At 52.2% G+C, this 22,904-nt stretch overlaps 1 protein-coding gene across 2 annotated transcripts; it reads left to right on the plus strand.

The window, feature by feature from the left end:
• The first annotated feature begins 742 nt into the window (after positions 1-742).
• DACT3 (dishevelled binding antagonist of beta catenin 3) lies at positions 743-14,379 on the plus strand. Of its 2 annotated transcripts, none has more exons than XM_032169376.2 (4): positions 743-1,109; positions 8,873-8,969; positions 9,134-9,286; positions 12,124-14,379. In XM_032169376.2, the coding sequence occupies exons 1-4, from the start codon at positions 861-863 to the stop codon at positions 13,512-13,514; spliced, it is 1,890 nt and encodes a 629-aa protein (XP_032025267.1). In that variant the 5' UTR covers positions 743-860; the 3' UTR covers positions 13,515-14,379. The 2 variants fall into 2 exon arrangements, with proteins under 2 accessions (XP_032025267.1, XP_058281174.1); XM_058425191.1 differs by lacking the exon at positions 743-1,109 and adding an exon at positions 5,020-5,091.
• Positions 14,380-22,904: the final 8,525 nt, after the last annotated feature.

Consider the following 22,904-nt stretch of genomic DNA (forward strand, 5'->3'; position numbering starts at 1 on the left):
ATTTGGAATGCAATCGATCTTAGACTCTTAGCAGCAAGACCGGCTACATATTTGGCCTAGTGCAAAGTGAAAATAAGGGGCCCCTTACTAAAAACTAAAAATTTCAAGACAGAAATTGCAGAACATTCAACCAAGCGCGAAGACCCTTCTAAGTGGATTCCAAGCCGGTGAAGCCGGCCCTACGTAGAAACAATTTTATCGGAGGACGTCCGTCTGGTTTTACAGCTGAGTGTCTGGGAAGGCTTCTTGGAAGAGGAGGCGAAGTCAGGGCTGGACCCCCTAACCCTTTTCTCCCCTTGCGCAGCCTCACAAGCTGAAGGCTGGGCGGGGTGGAGAGGTAGGAGCAGCTGCCAAACTGTCACGTGGACCCATTCCCTATTTATAGATCACCCTTCCCCTCGCGCCGGACAGTCCAATGGTAGCCAGAGCTCGCCCGCAAGAGGGTGGAACCTGCTGCAGGACCGGCCAGGCACAGACCAATGGCATTGAAGCAAGGGCGGGCTTGTTTCATTGTGACGCGTGCGGGGCGAGGCCAGGGCCCCGAGGCAGTTGCACGGAGGGGGCGTGGCGAGCGGAGCGAGTAGGCTGTTGCGAGCATGCGTCGTGTTGGGCGGTGCAGTTGCACCGCCGAGAGTCTTCGTCAGGGAGGTTATTCTCCAATAGGCGGCTGTTGCTCGGTCGCTGGGGGCGTGTCCATGCAGATAAGGCGCGGGTGGGCGGCCCAATGGGCGGGCGCCTATGCAGATGAGACGGTGACAGCCCGGCCAGCGGGCGGGCGGGCAGGCTGCTGGGGCGGGGAGGTGGGACCGGGAGAGGGGTGGCCGCGGGGCCCGGCCGGGCTGGGGCGGGGGGCCGCAGCCATGATCCGGGCCTTCTCGTTCCCGGTGAGCCCTGAGCGGGGCCGGCTGCGGGGCTGGCTGGAGGGTAGCCTGGCCGGGCTCTGCGAGTTACATTGGCTCCGGGAGAGGCAGGAGTACCGCGTGCAGCAGGCGCTGCGGCTGGCCCAGCCCGGAATGGGGGGCGCCGAGGCCGAGGACGAGGAGGACGCCGATGAGGATGAAGATGCGGCAGCGGCGCGTCGGGCCGCAGCGGCCCTGGAGGAGCAGCTGGTAAGGGGCTGCCTGTCCGTCCGTCCCTCCACCCCCGTCTGTGTCTGTCTGTCTCGGTTGGATGCTCAGACACCCGGGCGGGGGTTGGGGACCCGGGTAGGCAGGGAGTGAGAAAGGACAGGGGGTGGGGCTGGAGACCCCGGAGTTCCGGCGTCGGGCCGGACCTGGCCTCCCCGCCCCCAAATCGGGGGAGGGGGAACTGCATCGCCCCCACTGGGGCCTCGTGAGAAACACAGGCCCTATCCCTTACACCCCTTCCCCAAAGAAAACCCTTCTGGGCGCCAAGTATGTGTCAAACCCGAGACCGGGTACTTTTCAGGCGTTGTCTTCTTGCGGCTTGGGAAACAGGGGGTGATAGTCCCCATTTAACAGAGAGAGAAATTGAGGCTCAGAGAGAGCAAGCGACTCACCCAAGGTCACACAGCCAGGCGCCAAACATGCCCTTCTCTGGGCCCCGCCACCAGGGCTCCATCTTCCCTAAGTCCTGGTGTGCTTGGAGATCTCTGGAGGGGGCGGGGTGGGAGGAGGGGAATCTCAGGGCCTCCAGAGGGAGGGACCACTGCTGAGAGGAAGCTCACAGTCCCTGAGGACCCCCCACTGGGATTTTGACCCTTTGGTGACATTTCCCCTGCTTCCTACCTGGCCCCAGCTCTCCTTGACCCAAGGGGAGGCAGGTGGAGGCAGCGCCTGGGGGAGACTTCTGGACTCTGGGTGTTCTCATGGTGGAAGATGGGCAGAGGTCTCCGGAATGACTTGAGGAGGCCCCATGCCTCTCCCCTTTCTATGTCATTCCTTGAGTCTCCCGACCTCGTCCTGGGGTTCTGTCACTCTCTCCGTCCTGCCACATCCCTGTGACTTTCTGTGTCTGCTTCTCTTTCTTCATCCTGTCTCTCTGTCTCTGTGATCTCTGTGTCCCTCTGCATCTGTCTCCTTGGCCTTCCCTTCCTGCCTGTCTGCACCTCGCTCTTTTCTTCTTGCCCGACGTCCCAGGCTCAGTCTCTCTTCCCCTCCCCCCAGCCCGCACACCCTGGCTCCACGGCAGATCCCCATCCCCAAGCCTGTGTGTGGCCAGAGCTTCCCGTTTCGGGAAACCTGAGCCGAGGTGGCAGTGGAGGGGGCTCTCCCCGCCGCTGACCTCGACCGCCCCCTCCCCAGATGGGGACTGGGGAGGAAGACTGAAGCCAGACTCCCGGGGCTGCACGCCCGGCCCCTCCCCGTCTCAGGAGTGGGACCCCCCTGCACATTCTTTTCTGGAAACAGAAACAGCTGTGGGAGGCCCCGCCCCCTCCCAAAGTTAGAGACGGATTGTGGGGGCCTTCGCTAGCTCCCCCCACCCCAAGCCGGCTCGGCTGGGAAGGCGCCTTCCATCCTGACAAGGAGAAGGCGAGGCATGAGGATGGGGTAGCTGTGGGTAGCTGTGTCCTCTCCCGCTCTGCCCTCGGTCTCTCCCCTTTTCACCCTTCACCTTCCCCATCTCTGCCCTTCAGTCTCCCTCTCCTCGGTCCCTCTGTCCCCTCCCCGCCCCCCCAGCCCTCTGTCCTCCCGGCATGAGCTGATAGTGGAGAGGCCTGTCCCCCCACCCCCCAGTCTCTAGGCAAAGCTTGTCCCAGCATCAGGGAGGAGGCGGTGGCAGGCGGGGGGAGGAGGAGGAGCAGAGAAGCACTAAATATAAACTTCTCTAGTGCTGGGGGTTCCTGGGTCCCTCTGAAGAGCGGGTGAGGGCTTCCTCTGATCCCCCGACCCTTGTCTTATGACTTATCCTCTGACCCCCAGCCCCTGCCAGGAATACACTTCCTTCAAGGCAAGAAAGACTGAAGCCAGACTTGATTACTTTCTAATAGGAATGATGGGGATACCAGGTAAAGATCAGGAGTGTTGCGGAGAAGAGAGGCAGGAATCCTGGGTGAGGGCAGGGGCTCCCTGGGTCCTGCTTGCTCTCAAGAAGGAAAAAGGTTCCTTTCAGCAAGAAGAACTTAAGTTAAACTTGCAGAAGGACTTCCTAATAGAAATGGGCATTGTATACCAATGAGGGGTATGTGAGGGAAGAAACCAAGGTAAGGAAAGTTTGGGCAAAGGGGTCTCCAGGGGTCCTAACCACACTCATTAAGCCTGCAGAGAAAGGATGAGGGGCACCGTGAGGAGGCAGGGAGCCAGACTCAGGCCAAGGACGTTCTTTTTTTTTTTTTGAGACGGAGTCTCGCTGTCTCCCAGGCTGGAGTGCAGTGGCGCGATCTAGGCTCACTGCAAGCTCCGCCTCCCGGGTTCATGCCATTCTCCTGCCTCAGCCTCCCGAGTAGCTGGGACTACAGGCGCCCGCCAACACGCCCGGCTAATTTTTTGTATTTTTAGTAGAGACGGGGTTTCACCGTGTTAGCCAGGATGGTCTCGATCTCCTGACCTCGTGATCCGCCTGCCTCGGCCTCCCAAAGTGCTGGGATTACAGGCTTGAGCCACCACGCCCGGCCTGACCAAGGACTTTCTAATCTTTTAAAGATTCATCCTTTTGCAACTGGAAGGAATGAGACCAGACTTGCAAACAGAGGGGTATAGACTTGGAATATTTTTGGGGGGTGTCTAGGCGCTGGAGAGGAGGAGGCATCTCCTGTCTGTCTCCTTAATTTCTGCTCTTCCTTATAATGGAAGAACCAGAATTAGACTTGGCAGAACTTACCAAAAAGTCCATCCTTTCACGTTTATTTATGTATTTTTAAATGATATATTTATTTATTCATTTATTTTTAGAGACAAAGTCTCTCAGGCTGAAGTGTAGTGGTGCAATCATAGCTCACTGCAGCCTCTAACTCGGCCTCAAGCAATCCTCCTGCCTCAGTCTCCCAAGAAGCTAGGACTACAGATACACGCCACCACACTTGGCTAATTTTTTTTTTTTTTTAAAAGATATGAGGTCTTGCTATGTTGTTCAGGCTGGTCTCCAACTCCTGGGCTCAAGCAGTCCTTCTGCCTCAGCCTCTCAAAGCACTGGGATTGCAGGTGTGAGCTACTGTACCTGGCCTTTATTTATTTATTCATTGAGACAGAATCTTGCTCTGTCACCCAGGCCAGAGTGCAATGGCACAATCTCTGCTCACTGCAACCTCCACCTCCTAGGTTCAAGTGATTCTCAGCTCACTGCAACCTCCACCTCCTGGATTCAAGCGATTCTCCTGCCTCAGCCTCCCGAGTAGCTGGAATTAAAGGCATGCACCATCACCCCTGGCTAATTTTTGTATTTTTAGTGGAGATGGGCTTTCACCATGTTGGCCAGGCTGGTCTTGAATTCCTAGCCTCAAGTGATCCTCCCGCCTCGGCCTCCCAAAGTTGTTGGGATTACAGGCGTGAGCCACTGCACCCGACACCTACATTTATTTTTAATTAAACAATGGAAACATTTTCTATTTTCCTTGTAAGAAATTCATAGCTTTCCTGTAATCATACAAACTGAGATTTATTATGTGTCAAAAGAAACTCATTTAATCCTCACAATAACCTCCAGGAGATGGTTCTATGATGCCCAGTTATAGATAAGGAAACTGAAGCCCAGAGAGGTAGTCACCCACCCAAGGTCACACAGCTGGGGAGCAGCAGAGCTTAATGTGATGCCAAGTCATGCCTCCTTAAACACTTCCTTCCACCATCCAATCCCCTCATTCCTCCCTGGTGCCCCTAAATCCAACCTATCCCCTGAGGTCACCATCATTGTCACCTTAGTGTCACCTCCCAGACCTCTTCCAACATATCTCCTAACAGAAACTGTTTACATACCAAAAAAACATAGAGCTTTTGTCAAAGCTTTGCTTTTTACAAATTCTAGTTTCTTGGGTGAGGTCCCAGAGACTATGCCAGTCAAAGTGTGGCCTCCTAGCCAGCAGCACCACATCACATGGAACTTGTTAGCCATACAACTACTTGGGCCCGACTGCAGGCTGGAATCAAAAGCTCTGGAATTGGGACTCAGTCATTTGGGCTTTCACAAGCCCTCCAGGTAATTCTGAGTCACTCATACTATATATATTCTGCACTTTTCTCTTTCCGCTCAATGCTATATCTTGGTAATGATTCTATATAGAAATTTGACTCGTTCCATTTTAACAGCTGTATAGTATTCCATTGTATACATTCATTCCTTCATCTAATATTTCTTTTTAAAAAATAGACAGCTGGGTGCAGTGGCTCATGCCTGCAATCCCAGCACTTTAAGAGATGGAGGTGGGAGGACTGCTCGAGCCCAGGAGTTCGAGACAAGCCTATGCACCAGAGGGAGACCCTGTCTCTACAAAAAAATACAAAAATTAGCGGGGCGTGGTGGCATGCGCCTGTAGTCCCAGCTACTTGGGAGGCTGAGGTGGTAGAATCACCGGAGCCCAGGAGGTGAAGGCTGCAGTGAGCCGTGATTGTGCCACTGCAGTCCAGCCTGGTGAGACAGTGAGACCTTGTCTCAAAAATAAAATAAAAAAGACCAGGCACAGTGGCTCACGCATGTAATCCCAGCACTTTGGAAGGCTGAGATGGGTGGATGACTTGTGGTCAGGAGTTCGAGACCAACCTGGCCAACATGATGAAACCCCGTCTCTACTAAAAACACAAAAATTAGCCAAGTGTGGTGGGACATGCTTGTAATCCTAGCTGCTTGGGAGGCTGAGGCAAAAAAAAAATCACTTGAACCTGGGAGGTGGAGGCTGCACCACTGCACTCCAGCCTGAGTGGCAGAGCTAGATTCCATCTCAAAAATAAATAAATAAATAAATAAATTTCATATATATATATATATATATATATATATATATATACAGAGAGAGACAGAGAGATTGAGAAAGAGAGAGAGAGAGAGAGACTGGGTCTCACTATGTCGCCTAGGCTGGTCTTGAACTCTCAGCCTCAAGCGATCCTCCTGCCTTGGCACTTCCAGAGTACTGGGATGATAGGCATAAGCCACCACACCCAGCCCATTAAATATTTCCTGAGCACCCACTTTGTGCCAGGCACTGTTCTAGGCACTGGGTGGGGGTGCACCTGTGAGCTAAACAGACAGAAATCTCTGCGTTCCTAGGGCTGACATTCTAGTGAGAGATTCAACAAACAAATGACACCTTGATGTATAATTTTATTTTATTTTAGTTGTTTTTGGAGACGAAGTCTTACTGTCGCCCAGGCTGGAGTGCAGTGGCGTGATCTCGGCTCACTGCAACCTCCGCCTCCCTGGTTCAAGCAATTCTCCTGCTTCAGCCTCTTGGGTAGCTGGGATTACAGGCATGCACCACCATACCTGGCTATTGTTTGTATTTTCAGTAGAGACGGGATTTCACCATGTTGGCCAGGCTGATCTTGAACTCCTGACCTCAAGTGATCCTCCCTGCTTTGGCCTCCCAAGGTGCTGGGATTACAGGCGTGAGCCACCGAGCCCGGCCTGATGTATAATTTTAAATCAAGGGGTCATTACTTATATGTAGAAAAAACCTGAAAAGCAGGGCAACGGGGTGCACAATGACAGGGGAGCTATTTTGGAAAGGTGTCAGAGAAGAGATCAGGTCACCAAATATCTGAATGAAGCAAGGAAGGTATGTGGGGGAAACATTCTCCCGAGGTAGAAGCATACATGGTATGTTCGAGGGACGGTGGCAAGGCCAGGCGTGGCTAGAGGGGAGTGAGCATGCCAGTGATTTGTGGGGGACGTGACATGGGGTACATGGTAGGTCCGAGAGATTTTTTTAGCTACTTCCTGATGCTGCACAATTCAGCTGCTTTTTTGAGTTCCGCTTAAAGATGACTTCATTGTGAGCATCTCAATATACCCAGGGCAGGAGCCCAGAGTGGAAGGATTTGTTGACCTTCCTCCAATAAACAGGCCCGGATGGGGGCTTCTGTTCTAGGGGGAGGGGAGAGGCTGGGCCCTGGAGAGACTGGGACAGGGCGGGGGTTATGGCTGCCGGGGAGCCGGCCAGTCTTTCTGCCCTAAATAGGCAGGGCTGGGTGCCTGCCCTCCTAAACCCTCCTCCCCACTTCCCTCCCTCCTGCCGTCCACACAAGCCGCTTTTGTCTGAGGGTCAACCGTCAGCCCAAGGCTGCCTGCTGCTATCCAGCCTCACTCAGACCCATGTGAGACTTTTTCTGGCTCTGACCCTCTCTTTTCTAAAATGAGGTTAAGTCCTAATGAATTGGAGACCCCATCCGTGTTGCTTCAGCCCTTACCCCACTTCTTGTCACGGTCACTCCCCTAAAAGTGTTTTCACCTTCATTAATTCACATCTGATGAGAAGTGCTCTTTTCTGCAGCAAGAAGGATCCAGGGTAGACTCACGGAAATTTCTTTTTCTTTTTTCCTTTTTTTTTTTTTGACAGAGTCTCGCTGTGTTGCCCATGCTGGAGTGCAATCGTGTGATCTCGGCTCACGTGCAACCTCTGCCTCCTGGGCTCAAGCAATCCTCCCGCCTCAGCCTCTCTAGTAGCTGGGACTATAGGCACAAGCCGCCACACCCCGCTAGTTTTTGTATTTTTAATGGAGACGAGGTTTCACCATATTGGCCAGGCTGGTTCCAACTCCCGACCTCATGTGATCCGCCCGCCTCGGCCTCCCAAAGTGCTGGGATTACAGGCGTGAGCCACTGTGCCCAGCCTGACTCCCGGAAATTTCTTATGGCGATGAGGAACGGTAGACCCACTGGAGCTTCCTGGTGGGAGTGGACCAAAGGCAGAAGGAGGATGTGGTCTCTAGGGCAAAGGAACGTGCTGGGATGGCTGCTGCAGTACCAGTAAGGCTAGACTCACAGGACTGTCTAGGAGGCTTGGGAGGTTCTTTCTGAAGGGAGAGCAAAGAGGTATATGAATCGTGGTCAGCCTATTTTACCCATGTGGGGGAAGAGGTGATCTGAAGCAGGAAGGACTTATGGAAGACTCACGAAAGGACCTTCTCTTGGTGATAAGGGGCAATGGGCGTATCTGAGAGAGAAGGTCAAAGACGGGGAGAGGCCGGGCGCAGTGGCTCACACCTGTAATCCCAGCACTTTGAGAGGCTGAGGCGGGTGGATCACCTGAGGTCAGCAGTTCAAGACCAGCCTGGGCAACATGGTGAAACCCTGCCTCTACTGAAAACACAAAAATTATCTGGGCATGGTGGCGGGCGCCTGTAATCCCAGCTACTCAGGAGGCTGAGGTGGGTGGATTGCCTGATCCCGGGAAGTAGAGGCTGCAGTGAGCTGGGATCACTCCACTGCCCTCTAGCCTAGGCGACAGAGTGAGACCCTGTCTCAAAATAAATAAATAAATAAATAAATAAATAAATAAATAAATAAATAAATAAAATAAAATAAAAAAAGAAAAACTTGGAGAAGAAGGTAGACCTATGACTAAGGGATCTGGGGGTCCTAGACACCACCTTTTAGCAGTAAACTGTCCTTACAGCAATCCCTGAAGTTAGACTCAAGGAGGGACATTCTAATCAGGGTTGAGGGGCTCTGAGCACAGATTGGGGAGAGCAACAGATAAAGAGGGGGCAAGAGATGGGGGTTTTCTGAGGCCTCATCACACCTGAGAGGGAATGAGATGGGGCTGCAGCATGAAGGACTGGAGTTAGAATGTCAGAAGGACTTTCCAATGGGGATGAAGGGACACAGATCTTGAGGGGGTCCTGGGACTCAGGTACTGCTTTTATCCTTTGAAGCGAGAGCCTCATTGTCAAAGTGAAACTCTGCCCATGGGCTTGTGGAATAGGGGACCAGTCAGCAGAGGACTGGGGGCCTTCTGACCATCCTTCTCTCCCTATGCCTTCAGGAGGCCCTGCCTGGTCTCGTCTGGGACCTGGGCCAGCAGCTGGGAGACCTGAGCCTGGAGTCTGGGGGCCTGGAACAGGAGAGCGGGCGTAGCTCAGGTGAGCATGGATGGAGGGGTAGGGTCCGCCTGGGACGCCTCCATGTTCCCCATATCCCTATTTCTCAGGCCCCCCATGTCTCTCCCATGCCATCTCCTCCTTTCCCCAGCTCTGGTTTCCCACCCAAACCCCCTGAAGTCTCTCTGCTTCTCCCGGAAATTCAGGCTTCTATGAAGATCCCAGCTCTACAGGAGGTCCAGATTCACCACCCTCAACCTTCTGTGGGGACAGTGGCTTCTCTGGATCCAGCTCCTATGGTCGCCTGGGTCCCTCTGAGCCCCGGGGCATCTATGCCAGCGAGAGGCCCAAGTCCCTAGGTAAGATGGGTGAGGGTGGGGCCCTGGGGCCAGGGAAAGGACAGTAAGAGGATGGTTGTGGGCACAGACTTCTGAATCGGGCCTGGATTCCAGTTCCGGCTGTGACATTTCCTTTTCACATGATTATGAGCAGGTCTGTTATTTCTGGGCCTCTGTTTTTCCATCTGTTAAAATGAAATATGGCTGGATGTGGTGGCTCATGCCTGTAATCCCAGCACTTTGGGAGGTGGGCAGATCACTTGAGGCCAGGAGATCAAGACCAGCCTGGTCAACATAGTGAAACCCCGTCTATACAAAAATTAGTTGGGCGTGGTAGCGAACACCTGTAATTCCAGCTACTCAGGAGGCTGAGGTGGGAGGATCACTTGAACGTGGGAGGTGGAGGTTGCAGTGAGCCAAGATTGTGCCACTGCACTCCAGTCTGGGTGACAGAGCAAGACTCTGTCTCAAAATAAATAAATAAATAGGCTGGGCACAGTGGCTCATGCCTGTAATCCCAACACTTTGGGAGGCCAAAGCAGGTGGATCACCTGAGATCAGGAGTTCGAGACCAACCTGACCAATATGGTAAAACCCTGTCTCTACTAAAAATACAAAACTTAGCTGGGCGTGGTGGCGTGTGCCTCTAGTCTCAGCTACTCTGAAGACTGAAACAGGAGAATTGCTTGAACCTGGGAGGTGAAGGTTGCAGTGAGCCAAGATGGAGCCACTGCACTCTAGCCAGGGTGACAGAGGGAGACTCTGTCTCAAAAAATAAAAATAATAAAAATAATAAATAAATAAATAAATATAAATAAAATGGAATAATAACAGTGCCTTAATAGCCAGGCATTGTGGCGCATGCCTGTATCCCAGCTACTTGGGAGGCTGAGGAAGGAGAATTGCTTCTCCTGGGAGGCAGAGGTTGCAGTGAGCTGAGATGGTGTCACTGCACTCCAGCCTGGGTGACAGAGCAAGACTCTGCCTCAAAAAAATAAAAGTAAAAAGCCAACCAAACACACACACACACACACACACACACACACACACACACACACACACAACACACACACACACACACACACACACACACACACACACACACACACATACACACAGTGCCCGCCCCAAGGGATATTTTTGAATATTCAGTGAGCCTCTGCTCTAAGCCATTGGACTTGGTGCATGGCAGTCACTGGTAAACAGGAACTGCTGTCATTCATTCATACAAGTAAGTTTTTGAGCCCCCACTATGTGCTATCTAGCAGTATCCCAGGAGCAATGAACAAAATGAACAGTAATGAACAAAACAGGCAAATCCCTGCCCTCAGGAAACTGCCAGCCTAGTTGGAGGAATAGATAAAATACAGGATAAATGGCCAGGCGCGGTGGCTCATGCCTGTAATCCCAGCACTTTGGGAGGCCGAGGCGGGCAGATTACGAGGTCAGGAGTTCCAGACCAGCCTGACCAACATGGTGAAACCCTGTTTCTACAAAAAAATACAAAAATTAGCTGGGCATGGTGGCGCGTGCCTATAATCCCAGCTACTTGGGAGGCTGAGGCAGGAGAATCGCTTGAACCCAGGTGGCAGAGATTGCAGTGAGCTGCGATCATGCCACTGCACTCCAGCCTGGGTGACAGAGCGAGACTTCGTCTAAAATAAATAAACAAACAAACCAGGATAAATAAGTAAAATATCTAGGGTACAAAATAATGCCACGTGCTATGACAAGAAATAAGCCAGGGAAAGGGACTCAGAAGTGTCCCTTTGAGTTTGGGGAGGGAAGTGCAATTTTAGAAAATATGGCCGGGGAGGGCCTCACTGAGACTGTAACATTTGAGTTGTGCCCTGAACTAAGTTGGGGAGTGGACCTAGCAGATATCCAGGAGGAAGAGTATTCTGGGAATCTGGAATCTGGAATGGGAAGCACAAAGGCTCTGAGGCCAGAATGTGACTGGCGCCTGCTTTCAGGAGGCCAGTGTGGCTGGAGTCCTATAAATAGAGGAGAAGGGTCAGCCCAGTGGCTCGTGCCTGTAATCCCAGCACTTTAGGAGGCTGAGGCGGGAGGATTATTTGAGCCTGGGAGTTGGAGACCAGACTGGGCAACACAGTGAGACCCCATCCCTACAAAAAATGAAAAAATCAGCAGGGCATGGGATGCGTTCCTGTAGTCCCAGCTGCTCAGGAAGATAAGGCGGGAGGATCCCTTGAGCCCAGGAGCTGGAGACTGCAGTGAGCTATGATTGCGCCACTGCACTCCCGCCTGGGTGACAGAGCAAGCAAGAACCTGTCTAAAAAAAAAAAAGGCCAGGTGCGGTGGCTCACACCTGTAATCCCAGCACTTTGGGAGGCTGAGGCGGGAGGATCACGAGGTCAGGAGATCGAGACCATCCTGGCGAACACGGTGAAACCCCGTCTCTACTAAAAATACAAAAAAATTAGCCGGGCGTGGTGGTGGGCGCCTGTAGTCCCAGCTACTCAGGAGGAGAATGGCATGAACCCGGGAGGCGGAGCTTGCAGTGAGCCGAGATCGGGCTACTGCACTCCAGCCTGGGCGACAGAGCGAGACTCTGTCTCAAAAAAAAAAAAAAAGGGGGGGGGGGTAAGAGGGTAAGATGTTGTGAGAGTTGGAGAGGCAGAGGCAGGACAAGTCATGCAGGGTCTTGTAGGACCCTGTAAAGATTTTATTATGAATTTTACGAGAAGGAAGGTGTGACAGCAGGGATTTTGCTGAGATGATGGAAGGGAGGGAGGCAACCCCCCTCTTCCAGGCTGGATGGGAAATAGGAAAGGACTTTGAGAGGCCCTCCACTCTCTTCCTTTTTTTTTTTTTTTTTTTTGGCCTTCCTTCCCTAGGAGACGCCAGCCCCAGCGCTCCGGAGGTGGTGGGCGCGCGGGCAGCGGTGCCGCGGTCCTTCTCAGCGCCCTACCCGACGGCAGGGGGGTCCGCCGGCCCGGAGGCCTGCTCCTCGGCGGAGCGGCGGGCCCGCGCCGGGCCCTTTCTGACGCCCAGCCCCCTGCACGCTGTGGCGATGCGCAGCCCGCGGCCCTGCGGCCGCCCTCCCACCGACTCGCCCGACGCAGGGGGCGCGGGGCGGCCCCTGGACGGCTACATCTCGGCGCTCCTGCGCAGGCGCCGCCGCCGGGGGGCGGGCCAGCCCCGGACCAGTCCCGGGGGCGCGGACGGCGGCCCGCGGCGCCAGAACAGCGTGCGCCAGCGGCCGCCCGACGCGTCTCCGTCCCCCGGCAGCGCGCGGCCCGCGCGGGAGCCCTCGTTGGAGCGCGTCGGGGGCCACCCCACCAGCCCTGCCGCCTTGAGCCGCGCCTGGGCGTCGTCGTGGGAGTCGGAGGCTGCACCCGAGCCCGCTGCGCCGCCCGCCGCCCCCTCGCCCCCTGACAGCCCGGCCGAGGGCCGCTTGGTGAAGGCGCAGTACATCCCGGGCGCGCAGGCGGCCACCCGAGGCCTCCCTGGCCGCGCCGCCCGCCGCAAACCGCCGCCACTGACCCGCGGCCGCAGCGTGGAGCAGTCACCGCCCCGGGAGCGTCCCCGGGCCGCTGGCCGCCGTGGACGCATGGCCGAGGCCTCAGGCCGCCGTGGCTCGCCCAGGGCCCGCAAGGCCTCGCGCTCCCAGTCCGAGACCAGCCTGCTGGGCCGCGCCTCTGCGGTCCCTTCGGGGCCCCCCAAGTACCCAACGGCGGAGCGGGAAGAGCCTCGGCCTCCACGGCCACGCCGCGGCCCAGCGCCCACGTTGGCGGCCCAGGCCTCAGGGTCTTGCCGTCGCTGGCGCTCCACTGCGGAGATCGATGCTGCCGATGGGCGCCGCGTGCGGCCCCGAGCCCCTGCGGCGCGTGTTCCCGGTCCCGGCCCGTCCCCGTCAGCTCCCCAGCGTCGTCTGCTCTACGGCTGCGCGGGCAGCGACTCCGAGTGCTCGGCCGGGCGCCTGGGGCCCCTGGGACGCCGGGGGCCTGCGGGAGGCGTCGGCGGGGGGTATGGGGAGAGCGAATCGAGCGCCAGCGAGGGAGAATCGCCTGCCTTCAGCTCTGCCTCCAGCGACTCAGACGGCAGCGGTGGCCTCGTGTGGCCGCAGCAGCTGGTGGCGGCCACCGCGGCCTCCGGGGGCGGAGCAGGTGCAGGGGCGCCCGCAGGCCCCGCCAAAGTCTTCGTGAAGATCAAAGCTTCCCACGCACTCAAGAAAAAGATATTGCGTTTCCGTTCGGGTTCTCTCAAGGTCATGACTACAGTGTGAGTTTGGGGATTTGCTTGGTCTCCCCCTTCATGGCCTCTGCACCTCCACACTCCCAACCACTGACCCTTCTACATCTACCTTCCAAAGACCATCGTTTTCTCTGCTTCCAAAGACCCCCCTCACTCTCCCCACTCCTAGCAGTCTTGGTTGAAAAGGCTCCCCCACCACCACCGAGAGGAATGGGGAGGAGCCCTGTTTGACCCAGTTCAGCTTCTAGCTTGGAAGCCCTTGGGCAAGACAGTTCCCCTTCTCTGGGCGTCACTTTCCTCATCTGTACAGTAAGTGTCCATGTATGCAAAAGGGGTAATTCGGTTTGAATTTCCCCGTTTTAGTTTAGAAGCCTAGTCTGTTTGTTCCCCTTCACCGCTCTCTCATTCCTGATGAGCCCTCTCATTCCTCCTTTCCTTGCCCAGCTATGCCCCCCTCTCATTCACAAAGTGCCCCCTCCATGTCCCTGGACCCTTAAGATATCCCCTTGGCACCCTGGTCAGAGACTCTGTGTCTGACTCAGGTGATTCCTGCAGAGTGCCCTGGGAAGGGAAGGAGCACTGATTTGGGGGTTTTGAGGGTCACGTAGGGGTTGGCAACACCTGGAAAGAAGGACTCTTTCACCTCGATCCTTGGACAATTATGGAGGATTCAGAGGTAGAAGAGGGGAAGGAAGATGGTTTCTATCTCATGCCCCCCACTCCCTGTGAGAGGGAATGGGGGAAGCCTGATGACCCTCAGCTGTTCCAATCTAGTATTTTTTTTTCTTTTTTAAAATTACTGTATTTATTATGACGATGGTGACTCCCCAGTGCAAAGGGGGGCCAGATTCTGTGTTTCTCTAACCTCTTTGTAAATAAATGCACAGTGTAATATATGTGGTGGACTCTCATTGAATGATTAAATGGGAGAAATGCTCTTTTTCCTTTGGACTAACATTTATTGAGCAACTTCTGTTTGCTGTGGATATGACAGTTTCCAGGGACATCCCAGGGTGAATCTCAACATCATCTTCCTACCATTGGCTATTTTACATCAAGGAATCTAACCTTTGATTGGGTTATGTTTGGTCATAAATACGATTTCAGGCGGGATGTGATGGCTCATGCCTGTAATCCCAGCACTTTGGGAGGCAGAGGTAGGGGGATATCTTGAGCCCAGGAGTTCAAGACCAGCTTGGGCAACATGGTGAAACCCCATCTCTAGGCCGAGCGCGGTGGCTCATGCCTGTAATCCCAGCACTTTGGGAGGCCGAGGCAGGAGGATCACGAGGTCAGGAGATCGAGACCACCCTGGCTAACACGGTGAAACCCCGTCTCTACTAAAAATACAAAAAAATAGCCGGGCGTGGTGGTGGGCGCCTGTAGTCCCAGCTACTTGGGAGGCTGAGGCAGGAGAGTGGCGTGAACCCGGGAGGCAGAGTTTGCAGTGAGCCGAGATCGCGCCACTGCACTTCAGCCTGGGTGACAGAGCGAGACTCCATCTCAAAAAAAAAAAAAAAAAACAAAACAAAATCTCTATAGAAAATACAAAAACTAGCCAGGCGTGGTAGGTCATTACTGTACTATCAGCTGCTCAGGAGGCTGAGGTGGGAGAATCACGTGAGTCTGGGAGGCCCAGGCTGCAGTGAGCCATGATTGTGCCACTGCACGCCAGCCTGGATGACAAGCAAGACCCTGTCTCAAAAAACAAACAAAAATTATGTTTTCACAAAAATGGGAACAGCACAGGAAATAGTCCCTAAATCCCCTCTGTCACGGCCATCATAATCAGCAGTCTGTTGTGCATCCTCCCATGTTTCTTTATGTGTTTGCATGTATATATGAATCTAAATAACTATATAAATATATATGTATGAATATACATATAGTTATATATGTAATATATGTGTGAAATTATATATTTACATAAATTGAACTGTATGTATGCAGTGTTTATCACTTTTTTGTGTGAAATCATCTGTGCCTGGAGATTTCTTTATGGGGAGGGTTTAAATTAAGGATTGAATTTCTTTGATATAGTACTATTTAGGTTTTCTATTTTTTCTTGTGTCAGTTTTGCTAGGCCCTGTTCATCTAAGAATTTGTCCATTTCGTCTAAATCTACTTATTTTTTCTTTTATTTTTTGAGATGGGGTCTTGTTCTATTACCCAGGCTAGAGAGCAGTGGTGTGATCACGACTCACTGCAGCATCAACCCCTCAGGCTCAAACAATCCTCCCACTTCAGCCTCCTGAGTAGCTGGGAACCGAGGTGCACGCCACCCTGCCTAGCTATTTTTAAACTTTTTGTAGAGATGGGGTCTCCTTATGCTGCCCAGGCTGGTCTTGAACTCGTAGGCTGAAGTGATCCTCTTGCCTTGGCCTCCCAAAGTGTTAGGATTACAGATGCGAACCACCATGTCTGGCCCATTTCATCTAAATTTAGGTAACATATTTTCCTATCACCATATTATTATTGATAGGTGCATATAAGACTCCATTATGGCCAGGCGAGGTGGCTAACACCTGTAATCCCAGCACTCTGGGAAGCCGAGGCAGGTGAATCACCTGAGGTCAGGAGTTCGAGACCAGCCTGGCCAACATGGCAAAACCTTGTCTCTACTAAAAATACAAAAATTAACCAGGCGTGGTGGTGTGCGCCTATAGTCCCAGCTACTCGAGAGGCTGAGGCAGGAGAATCGCTTGAACCTGGGAGGTGTAGGTTGTAGTGAGCCAAGATCATGGCACTGCACTCCAGCCTGGGTGACAGAGTGAGACTCTATCTCAAAAAAAAAAAAAAAAAAAGACTCCATTATGGGGATTCTCATAATCTAACCCTATTGTCAGCTCTCCAATTCTTTTGCTATTGTGAATCTTGCTACAGTAATGTCCTTGTATTTGCCTCTTTGTGCATGTCTGTGTGTATTTTTGTAGGACCCATTCCTAGAAATAGAGTTGCTTGGTCATTAATAGTATGCCAATTTAAGAACTTCTAATGGACACTGCTACACTTCCTTCCATTAGCACTGCCCCCAACTGACATTTCTAACAGCAGTTTTTCAGATGTCTGTTTTCTACCCCTTCACCAAACAATAGATGATATTGATCATTTTCATTTTGTAAATCTTATGGGGAGAAACTGTGTTCTGTTTTAATTAGCACGTTTCCTCCCTTTTCCTTGAGGTAACACATAGTTTTGGATGTTTATTAGCTCTTGTATTTCCTCTTATGTGAATTGCCTTTTTACTCTTTTCCTTCCTTCCTTCCTTCCTTCCTTCCTTCCTTCCTTCCTTCCTTCCTTCCTCCTTCCTTTCTCCTTCCTTCCTTCCTTCTTATTTTTTATTATTATTTTTTGAGATAGGGTCTTGATCTGTCACCCAGGCTGGAGTGCAGTGGTATAGCTCACTGCAGCCTCAAACTCCTGGGCTTCAGCAATCCTCCCACCTCAACCCCCCCGAGCAGCTGGGACTACAGGCGTGCACCACAACGCCTGGCTAATTTTCCAATTTTTTGTAGACATGAACTCTCACTATATTGCCCAGGCTGGCCTTGAATTCTTGGCCTCAAGCAATCCTTGCACCTTGGCCACCCAAAGTGTTAGGATTTCAGGCGTGAACCACCGTGCTCGTCCTGTTTTTCTATTGGGTATGTAAAATTATACTCAGTTCTCAGGTGGGTAAATGGAGGCTTAGAGAGGGGCCATTACTTGCCCTGGTCACATGGCAAGGGGGATCCAGGGATAGGACCCAGCCCCCACCCGAATCCACAGTCAGAAGGATGGGTGTGTGTTGCTGCTTTGACCTTTGAGTCCACACGGGTAGATCTACCTCCCTTTGAGCTCGGAAAGAGCAGGGACCAGGCCTGCTGTGTTCACTTGTATCTTCAGCGCCCAGCCAGGCACTGGGGTTAGAGCAGGGGACAAAACAGGAAGAAAGCCCCTGCCCTACGGAGCTTCTATGGTGGGGGTAGGGTGAGGGATAGACCTATGTTTCACTTAGAGTAATAATGAATAAAAGTTATTTTTAAAAGTTTTCCGGGAAAAGCTATTGCTTGGCAGGCCCTTGGGAACAATCACTCCAACTTCATTCCATAAAAGGGGCAAATGAAGTCAGAAAGGAGAAGAGATTTGTTTGTCTAGGGCTACATAGGTCACTTAGTGGCCAAAATGGTTGAAGTAAATATGGATGGGTATTTAAGGGTCTCCCTTTTAAGATTTTAGTGCTTACAAAAAATAACAGCTAACACTTATGTGAGCACTTATGACATGCTCGACTCTATTCTCACCACTTTACACATATTGACCCATTTAATCCTCTCCACCTGTATTAGTCTGTTTTCATGCTGCTGATAAAGACATAACCTGAGACTGGGTAATTTTTAAAGAAAAAGAGGTTTCATAGACTCACAGTTCCACGTGGCTGGGGGCGCTCACAATCATGGCAGAAGGTGAAAGGCATGTCTCACGAGGTCAGCAGTTCGAGACCAGCCTGGACAACATGGTGAAACCCCGTCTCCACTAATAATTAAAAAATTAGCCGGGTGTGGAGGCCGGGTGCAGTGGCTCACACCTGTAATCCCAGCACTTTGGGAGACTGAGGCAGGCAGATCACGAGGTCAGGAGATCGAGACCATCCTGGCTAACACAGTGAAACCCTGTCTCTACTAAAAATACAAAAATTAGCTGGGTGCGGTGGTGGGCGCCTGTAGTCCCAGCTACTCGGGAGGCTGAGGCAGGAGAGTGGCGTGAACCCAGGAGGCGGAGCTTGCAGTGAGCCGAGATCGGGCCACTGCACTCCAGCCTGGGTGACAGAGCGAGACTCCATCTCAAAAAAATAAAATAAAATAAAATAGCCGGGTGTAGTGGTGGGCACCTGTAATCCCACCTACTTGGGAGGCTGAGGCAGGAGAATCGCTTGAACCTGGGAGGTGGAGGTTGTAGTGAGCCGAGATCGCGCCACTGAACTCCAGCCTGGGTGACAGAGCAAGACTCCATCTCAAAAACAAACAAACAAACAAACAAAAAGGTATCTGAAGCTTATAGGTGGCAAAGCAAGGATTCAAATTCAGGCACACTATTTTCAGAATTCATGGCCTTAGTCAGTGCCCTACACAGTCTATTTGCTGGATCCATGATCTTAAAAAGGATATACCAGAAATGGGTCACAGGGAGGGAAGCTGGGGGTGGTGGTGGTGGTACCATAATAAATACATTCTATAGTTTGTTAAAGGTGATGAGTATAGGGAAAAACTGACCAGACATATGAGGGGATTGGGTGGGGTGGCGAAGCGGGGAGTTTGTAATTTTATTTATTATTTTTTGAGATAGGGTCTCACTTTGTCATCCAGGCTGGAGTGCAGTGGCATAACCATGGCTCACTACAACCTTGACCTCCTGGACTAAAGGGATCCTTCTGCTTCAGCCTCCCAAGCAGCTTGGACTACAGGTACACACCACCATGCATGGCTAATTTTTATTTTTTTTTGTAGAGACAGGGTCTCGCCATGTTGCCCAGGCTGGTCTCCAACTCCTAGTCTCAAGTGATTCTCCTGCCTAAGCCTCCCAAAGTGTTGGGATTACAGGCATGAGCCAGTGTGCCTGGCCAAGGGAGTGTGTAATTTTAAATAGAGTGATCAAGAATGGTCTAATTGAGAAGATGGTGGCTCATGCCTGTAATCCCACCACTTTGGGAGGCTGAGGCAGGTGGATCACCTGAGGTCAGGAGTTTGAGACCACCCTGGCCAACATGGTGAAACCTTATCTCTACTAAAAATACAAAAGTTAGCCAGGCGTGGTGGCATGTGCCTGTAGTCCCAGCTACTCGGGAGGCTGAGGCAGGAAAATCGCTTGTACCTGGGATGCAGAGGTTGCAGTGAGCCGAGATCGTGCCATTGCACTCCAGCCTGGGTGACAGAGCAAGACTCCATCTAAAAAAAAAAAAAGAATGGTCTAATTGAGAAGATGACATTTGAACAGAGACCTGAAGGAGGTGGAGGAGTGAGACTTATGAATATCTTGGGGAAGAATATCCTGGGCAGAGGAAACAGACAGTGCAAAGGCCCTGAGGCAAAACTCTGCCTGGCATGTTGGCAAAACAGCAAGGAGGCCAGCTAGAGTGGGGAGGTGAGAGGGAGGGGAGGTAAAGACTGTCACATCGTGGGGGCCTCGTGGGCTATGGTGGGGATTTTGGTTTTTACTTCCTGGCACCCATGGGAGAATTCTGAGCATATAAAAGAGACTTAGTTTTTAAAGTTTTTTTTTTTTTTTTTTGGTGGGGCGGAGGGTTAATAGCTGTATTGAGATATATTCACCTACCAAAAAATTTACCCATGTAAAGTATACAGTTCAATGGTTTTAAATATGTTGAATATAAAAGACATTCAGTATTTTAGTGGCCAGGCATGGTGGCTCATGCCTGTAATCCCAGCACTTTAGGAGGCTGAGGTGGGCAGATCACTTGAGGTCAGGAGTTCAAGACCAGCCTGGCTAACATAGTGAAACCCCATCTCTACTAAAAATACAAAAAAATTAGCTGGGTGTGGTGGTGCACGCCTGTAGTCCCAGCTACTCAGGAGGCTAAGGTGGGAGAATCGCTTGAACTTGGGAGGCAGAGCTTGCAGTGAGCCGAGATCATGCCACCGAACTTCAGCCTGGGCGGCAGAGCAAGACTCAGTCTCAAAAAAAAGAAAAAAATAGTATTTTAGTATATTCACAGAGTCGTGCAAATATCACCACGATGAATTCTAAAACATTTCCATCAGCACCTCAAGAAACTGCACCACAGCTGCCATCCTCCAACCTTCCCAGCCCCTGGCAACCAGTAATCTACTTTTGCCTTGTATAGATTTGCTAGTTCTGGACATATCATATAAATGGAATCATATAATACACGGCCTTTAGTGACTGGCTTCTTTCACTTAGCCCGGGTTGGAGAGTAGTGGTGCAATCACGGCTCCCTGCAGCCTCTACCTCCTGGGTTCAGGTGATCCTCCCACCTCAGCCTCCTGGGAAGCTGAGACTGCAGGTACATGCCACCGTGCCTGGCTGATTTTTTGATATTTTTTGTAGAGACAGGGTCTTGCCATGTTATCCAGGCTGATCTTGAACTTCTGGGCTCAAGCAACTTGCCCGCCTCGGCCTCCCAAAGTGCTGGGGTTACAGGTGCGAGCCACCGCACCCAGCCAGCATACTATTTTCAACTTTCATCCATGTTGTAGCAGGTATTAGTACTTCATTTCCTTTTATTGACAAATGATTGATAGTCCATTGTCTGGATAGTCCACATTTCGTTTGTCCATTCATCATAATTGATGTCCATTGATGAACGTGTGTTGTTTCCACTTTGGACTATTATGAATATTGCCTCTGCGAACATTTTTATATATGTTTTTGTATGTTTTTATTGCTCTTGGATATATGCCTAGGAGTGGAATTGCTGGGTCATATGTTAACTCTATGTTTAACCTTTTGAGGAACTGCCAGGTTTTGTTTTTGTTTGTTTGTTTGAGATGGAGTCTCACTCTGTCACCCAGGCTGGAATGCAGTGGTGCGATCTTGGCTCACTGCAACCTTCACCTGCCAGGTTCAAGCGAGTCTCCTGCCTCAGCCTCCCAAGTAGCTGGGATTACAGGCGTGCACCACCACGCTCAGCTAATTTTTGTATTTTTAGTAGAGACGGGGTTTCACCATGTTGCCCAGGCTGGTCTTGAACTCCTGACCTTGTGATCTGCCCACCTCAGCCTTCCAAAGTGCTGGGGTTACAGGCGTGAGCCTCCGCGCCCAGCCTCCCAGGTTGTTTCCTAAAGCGACTTCACCATTTTACATCCTCACCAGCATATGAGGGTTCAGATTGCTCCACATACTCACTAGCTATTATATGGGGACGGTTTGAAACAGGGTCCTTTTGGCTGCTCTGTGGGAAACAGGCTGAGGGGAACAGGGAGAAGGTAGGAGGTCAATGCAGAGGTCACTGTAATAGTCCAAGCAGGAGGGAACGGTGTCTGGACCCAAGTGGGGACAGCGGAGGAAGTGAGAGGGATTGGATTCTGGAGTTGCTTTGAAGATAGAGCCAACAGGATGTCTTACTGGGTGACTTGTGGAGTGTGAGAGAAGGCGGGGAGTCAAGGAAGACCCCAGCCCAGGTGTGGTGGCTCACAGTTCAGGACCAGCCTGAGCAACATAGTGAGACCCTGCCTCTAAAAAAAATAAAAAGTTAGGCTGGGCACAGTGGCTCAGGCCTGTAATCCCAGTGCTTTGGGAAGCCGAGGCACGTGGATCACTTGAGGCCAAAGTTTGAGACCAGCCTCGCCATCACGGTGAAATCCCGTCTCTACTAAAAACACAAAAAAAGTAGCCGGGTTTGGTGGCGCATGCCTGTAATCCCAGCTACTCAGGAGGCTGAGGCATGAGAATTGCTTGAGCTTGGGAGGTGGAGGTTGCAGTGAGCCGAGATTGTGCCACTGTACACCAGCATGGGTGACAGAATGAGATTCTGTAAAAAAAAAAAAAACAACAAAAAAAAAACAAAAACCTGTTCATGGTCGTGCATGCCTGTAGTCCCAGTTACTGGGGAGGCTGAGGCAGGAGGATCACTTGAGCCCAGGAGTTCAGGCTGCAGTGAACTATGATTGCACTACTGCACTCCAGCCTGGACGACAGGCAAGACCCTGTTTCAAAACAACAACAAAAACTCAAAGATTTACCATCACTTGAGATGGGTAAGCCTGAAGTAAGAGCGAATTTGGTCAATAGAATCAGCTCAGTATTGGATGCGTTGAGTTTGAGAGACCCACTAAACACCCAGGCGGTTGGGTATTTGATCCTGGAATTCACTCTTGCCATTTGTTGATGATTTCTTGAATAATTAACGTCAGAACGGAATCCGAATCCAGGGCCTCAGTTTCCTCTTCCAAAAAGTGGGGACTGTAATGCCTTCAAGCGCTAGGCCGTCAGGAGGCTGGGGCACAGGACAGGAACTGAGGTCATCTGCTGCGGTCTGCAGCTCGGGAGAGGAACGGAGGCTGCGTTCGCGGCAGGCAGTGTCTGTCTGTCCGTCTCCCCCATCCCCCAGCTTCTGGCCGCAGTGGAGGAGCGGGAGAGAAGACTGGATCGTCACCCTGTCTTCCCCCTCGCTGAGCTGGTTTCCTCCTCGGGGGCTGCCCAGGCCAGACTGCTGATAGAAACCAGCTGCGAGAGGCGCGGAGGCTCGGCACACGCCCAGGCCCCTCCTCGGCGCCGGCGGACCCCGATGGGGGGGCGAGGAGCGCCTTGGCTCCCCTCCCCTCTTCCGCAGCCGGGCCTGGGGCCCTGGCACGTCCGGCGCGCCTGATGCTTTCCAGATGTGGGCTTGCTTTCCCTCCTTTATCTGGCCCCGTTGAGCCCGCAAGGGGAGGGGGGAGGGGAGCTAGGGTCCGAGACCCAAATC

The sequence above is a fragment of the Hylobates moloch genome, unplaced genomic scaffold (assembly GCF_009828535.3).
Source record: "Hylobates moloch isolate HMO894 unplaced genomic scaffold, HMol_V3 SCAFFOLD_12, whole genome shotgun sequence".
Lineage (NCBI taxonomy): Eukaryota > Metazoa > Chordata > Mammalia > Primates > Hylobatidae > Hylobates > Hylobates moloch.

What these genes read in the sequence shown, in the direction of transcription:
- DACT3 (XM_032169376.2), top strand. Translation starts at nt 861, where the DNA reads ATGATCCGGGCCTTCTCGTTCCCGGTGAGCCCTGAGCGGGGCCGGCTG. An exon ending in CGGCCCTGGAGGAGCAGCTG is followed by an intron (nt 1,110 to 8,872) that starts GTAAGGGGCTGC and finishes CTATGCCTTCAG; the next exon opens with GAGGCCCTGCCTGGTCTCGT. An exon ending in CGAGAGGCCCAAGTCCCTAG is followed by an intron (nt 9,287 to 12,123) that starts GTAAGATGGGTG and finishes TTCCTTCCCTAG; the next exon opens with GAGACGCCAGCCCCAGCGCT.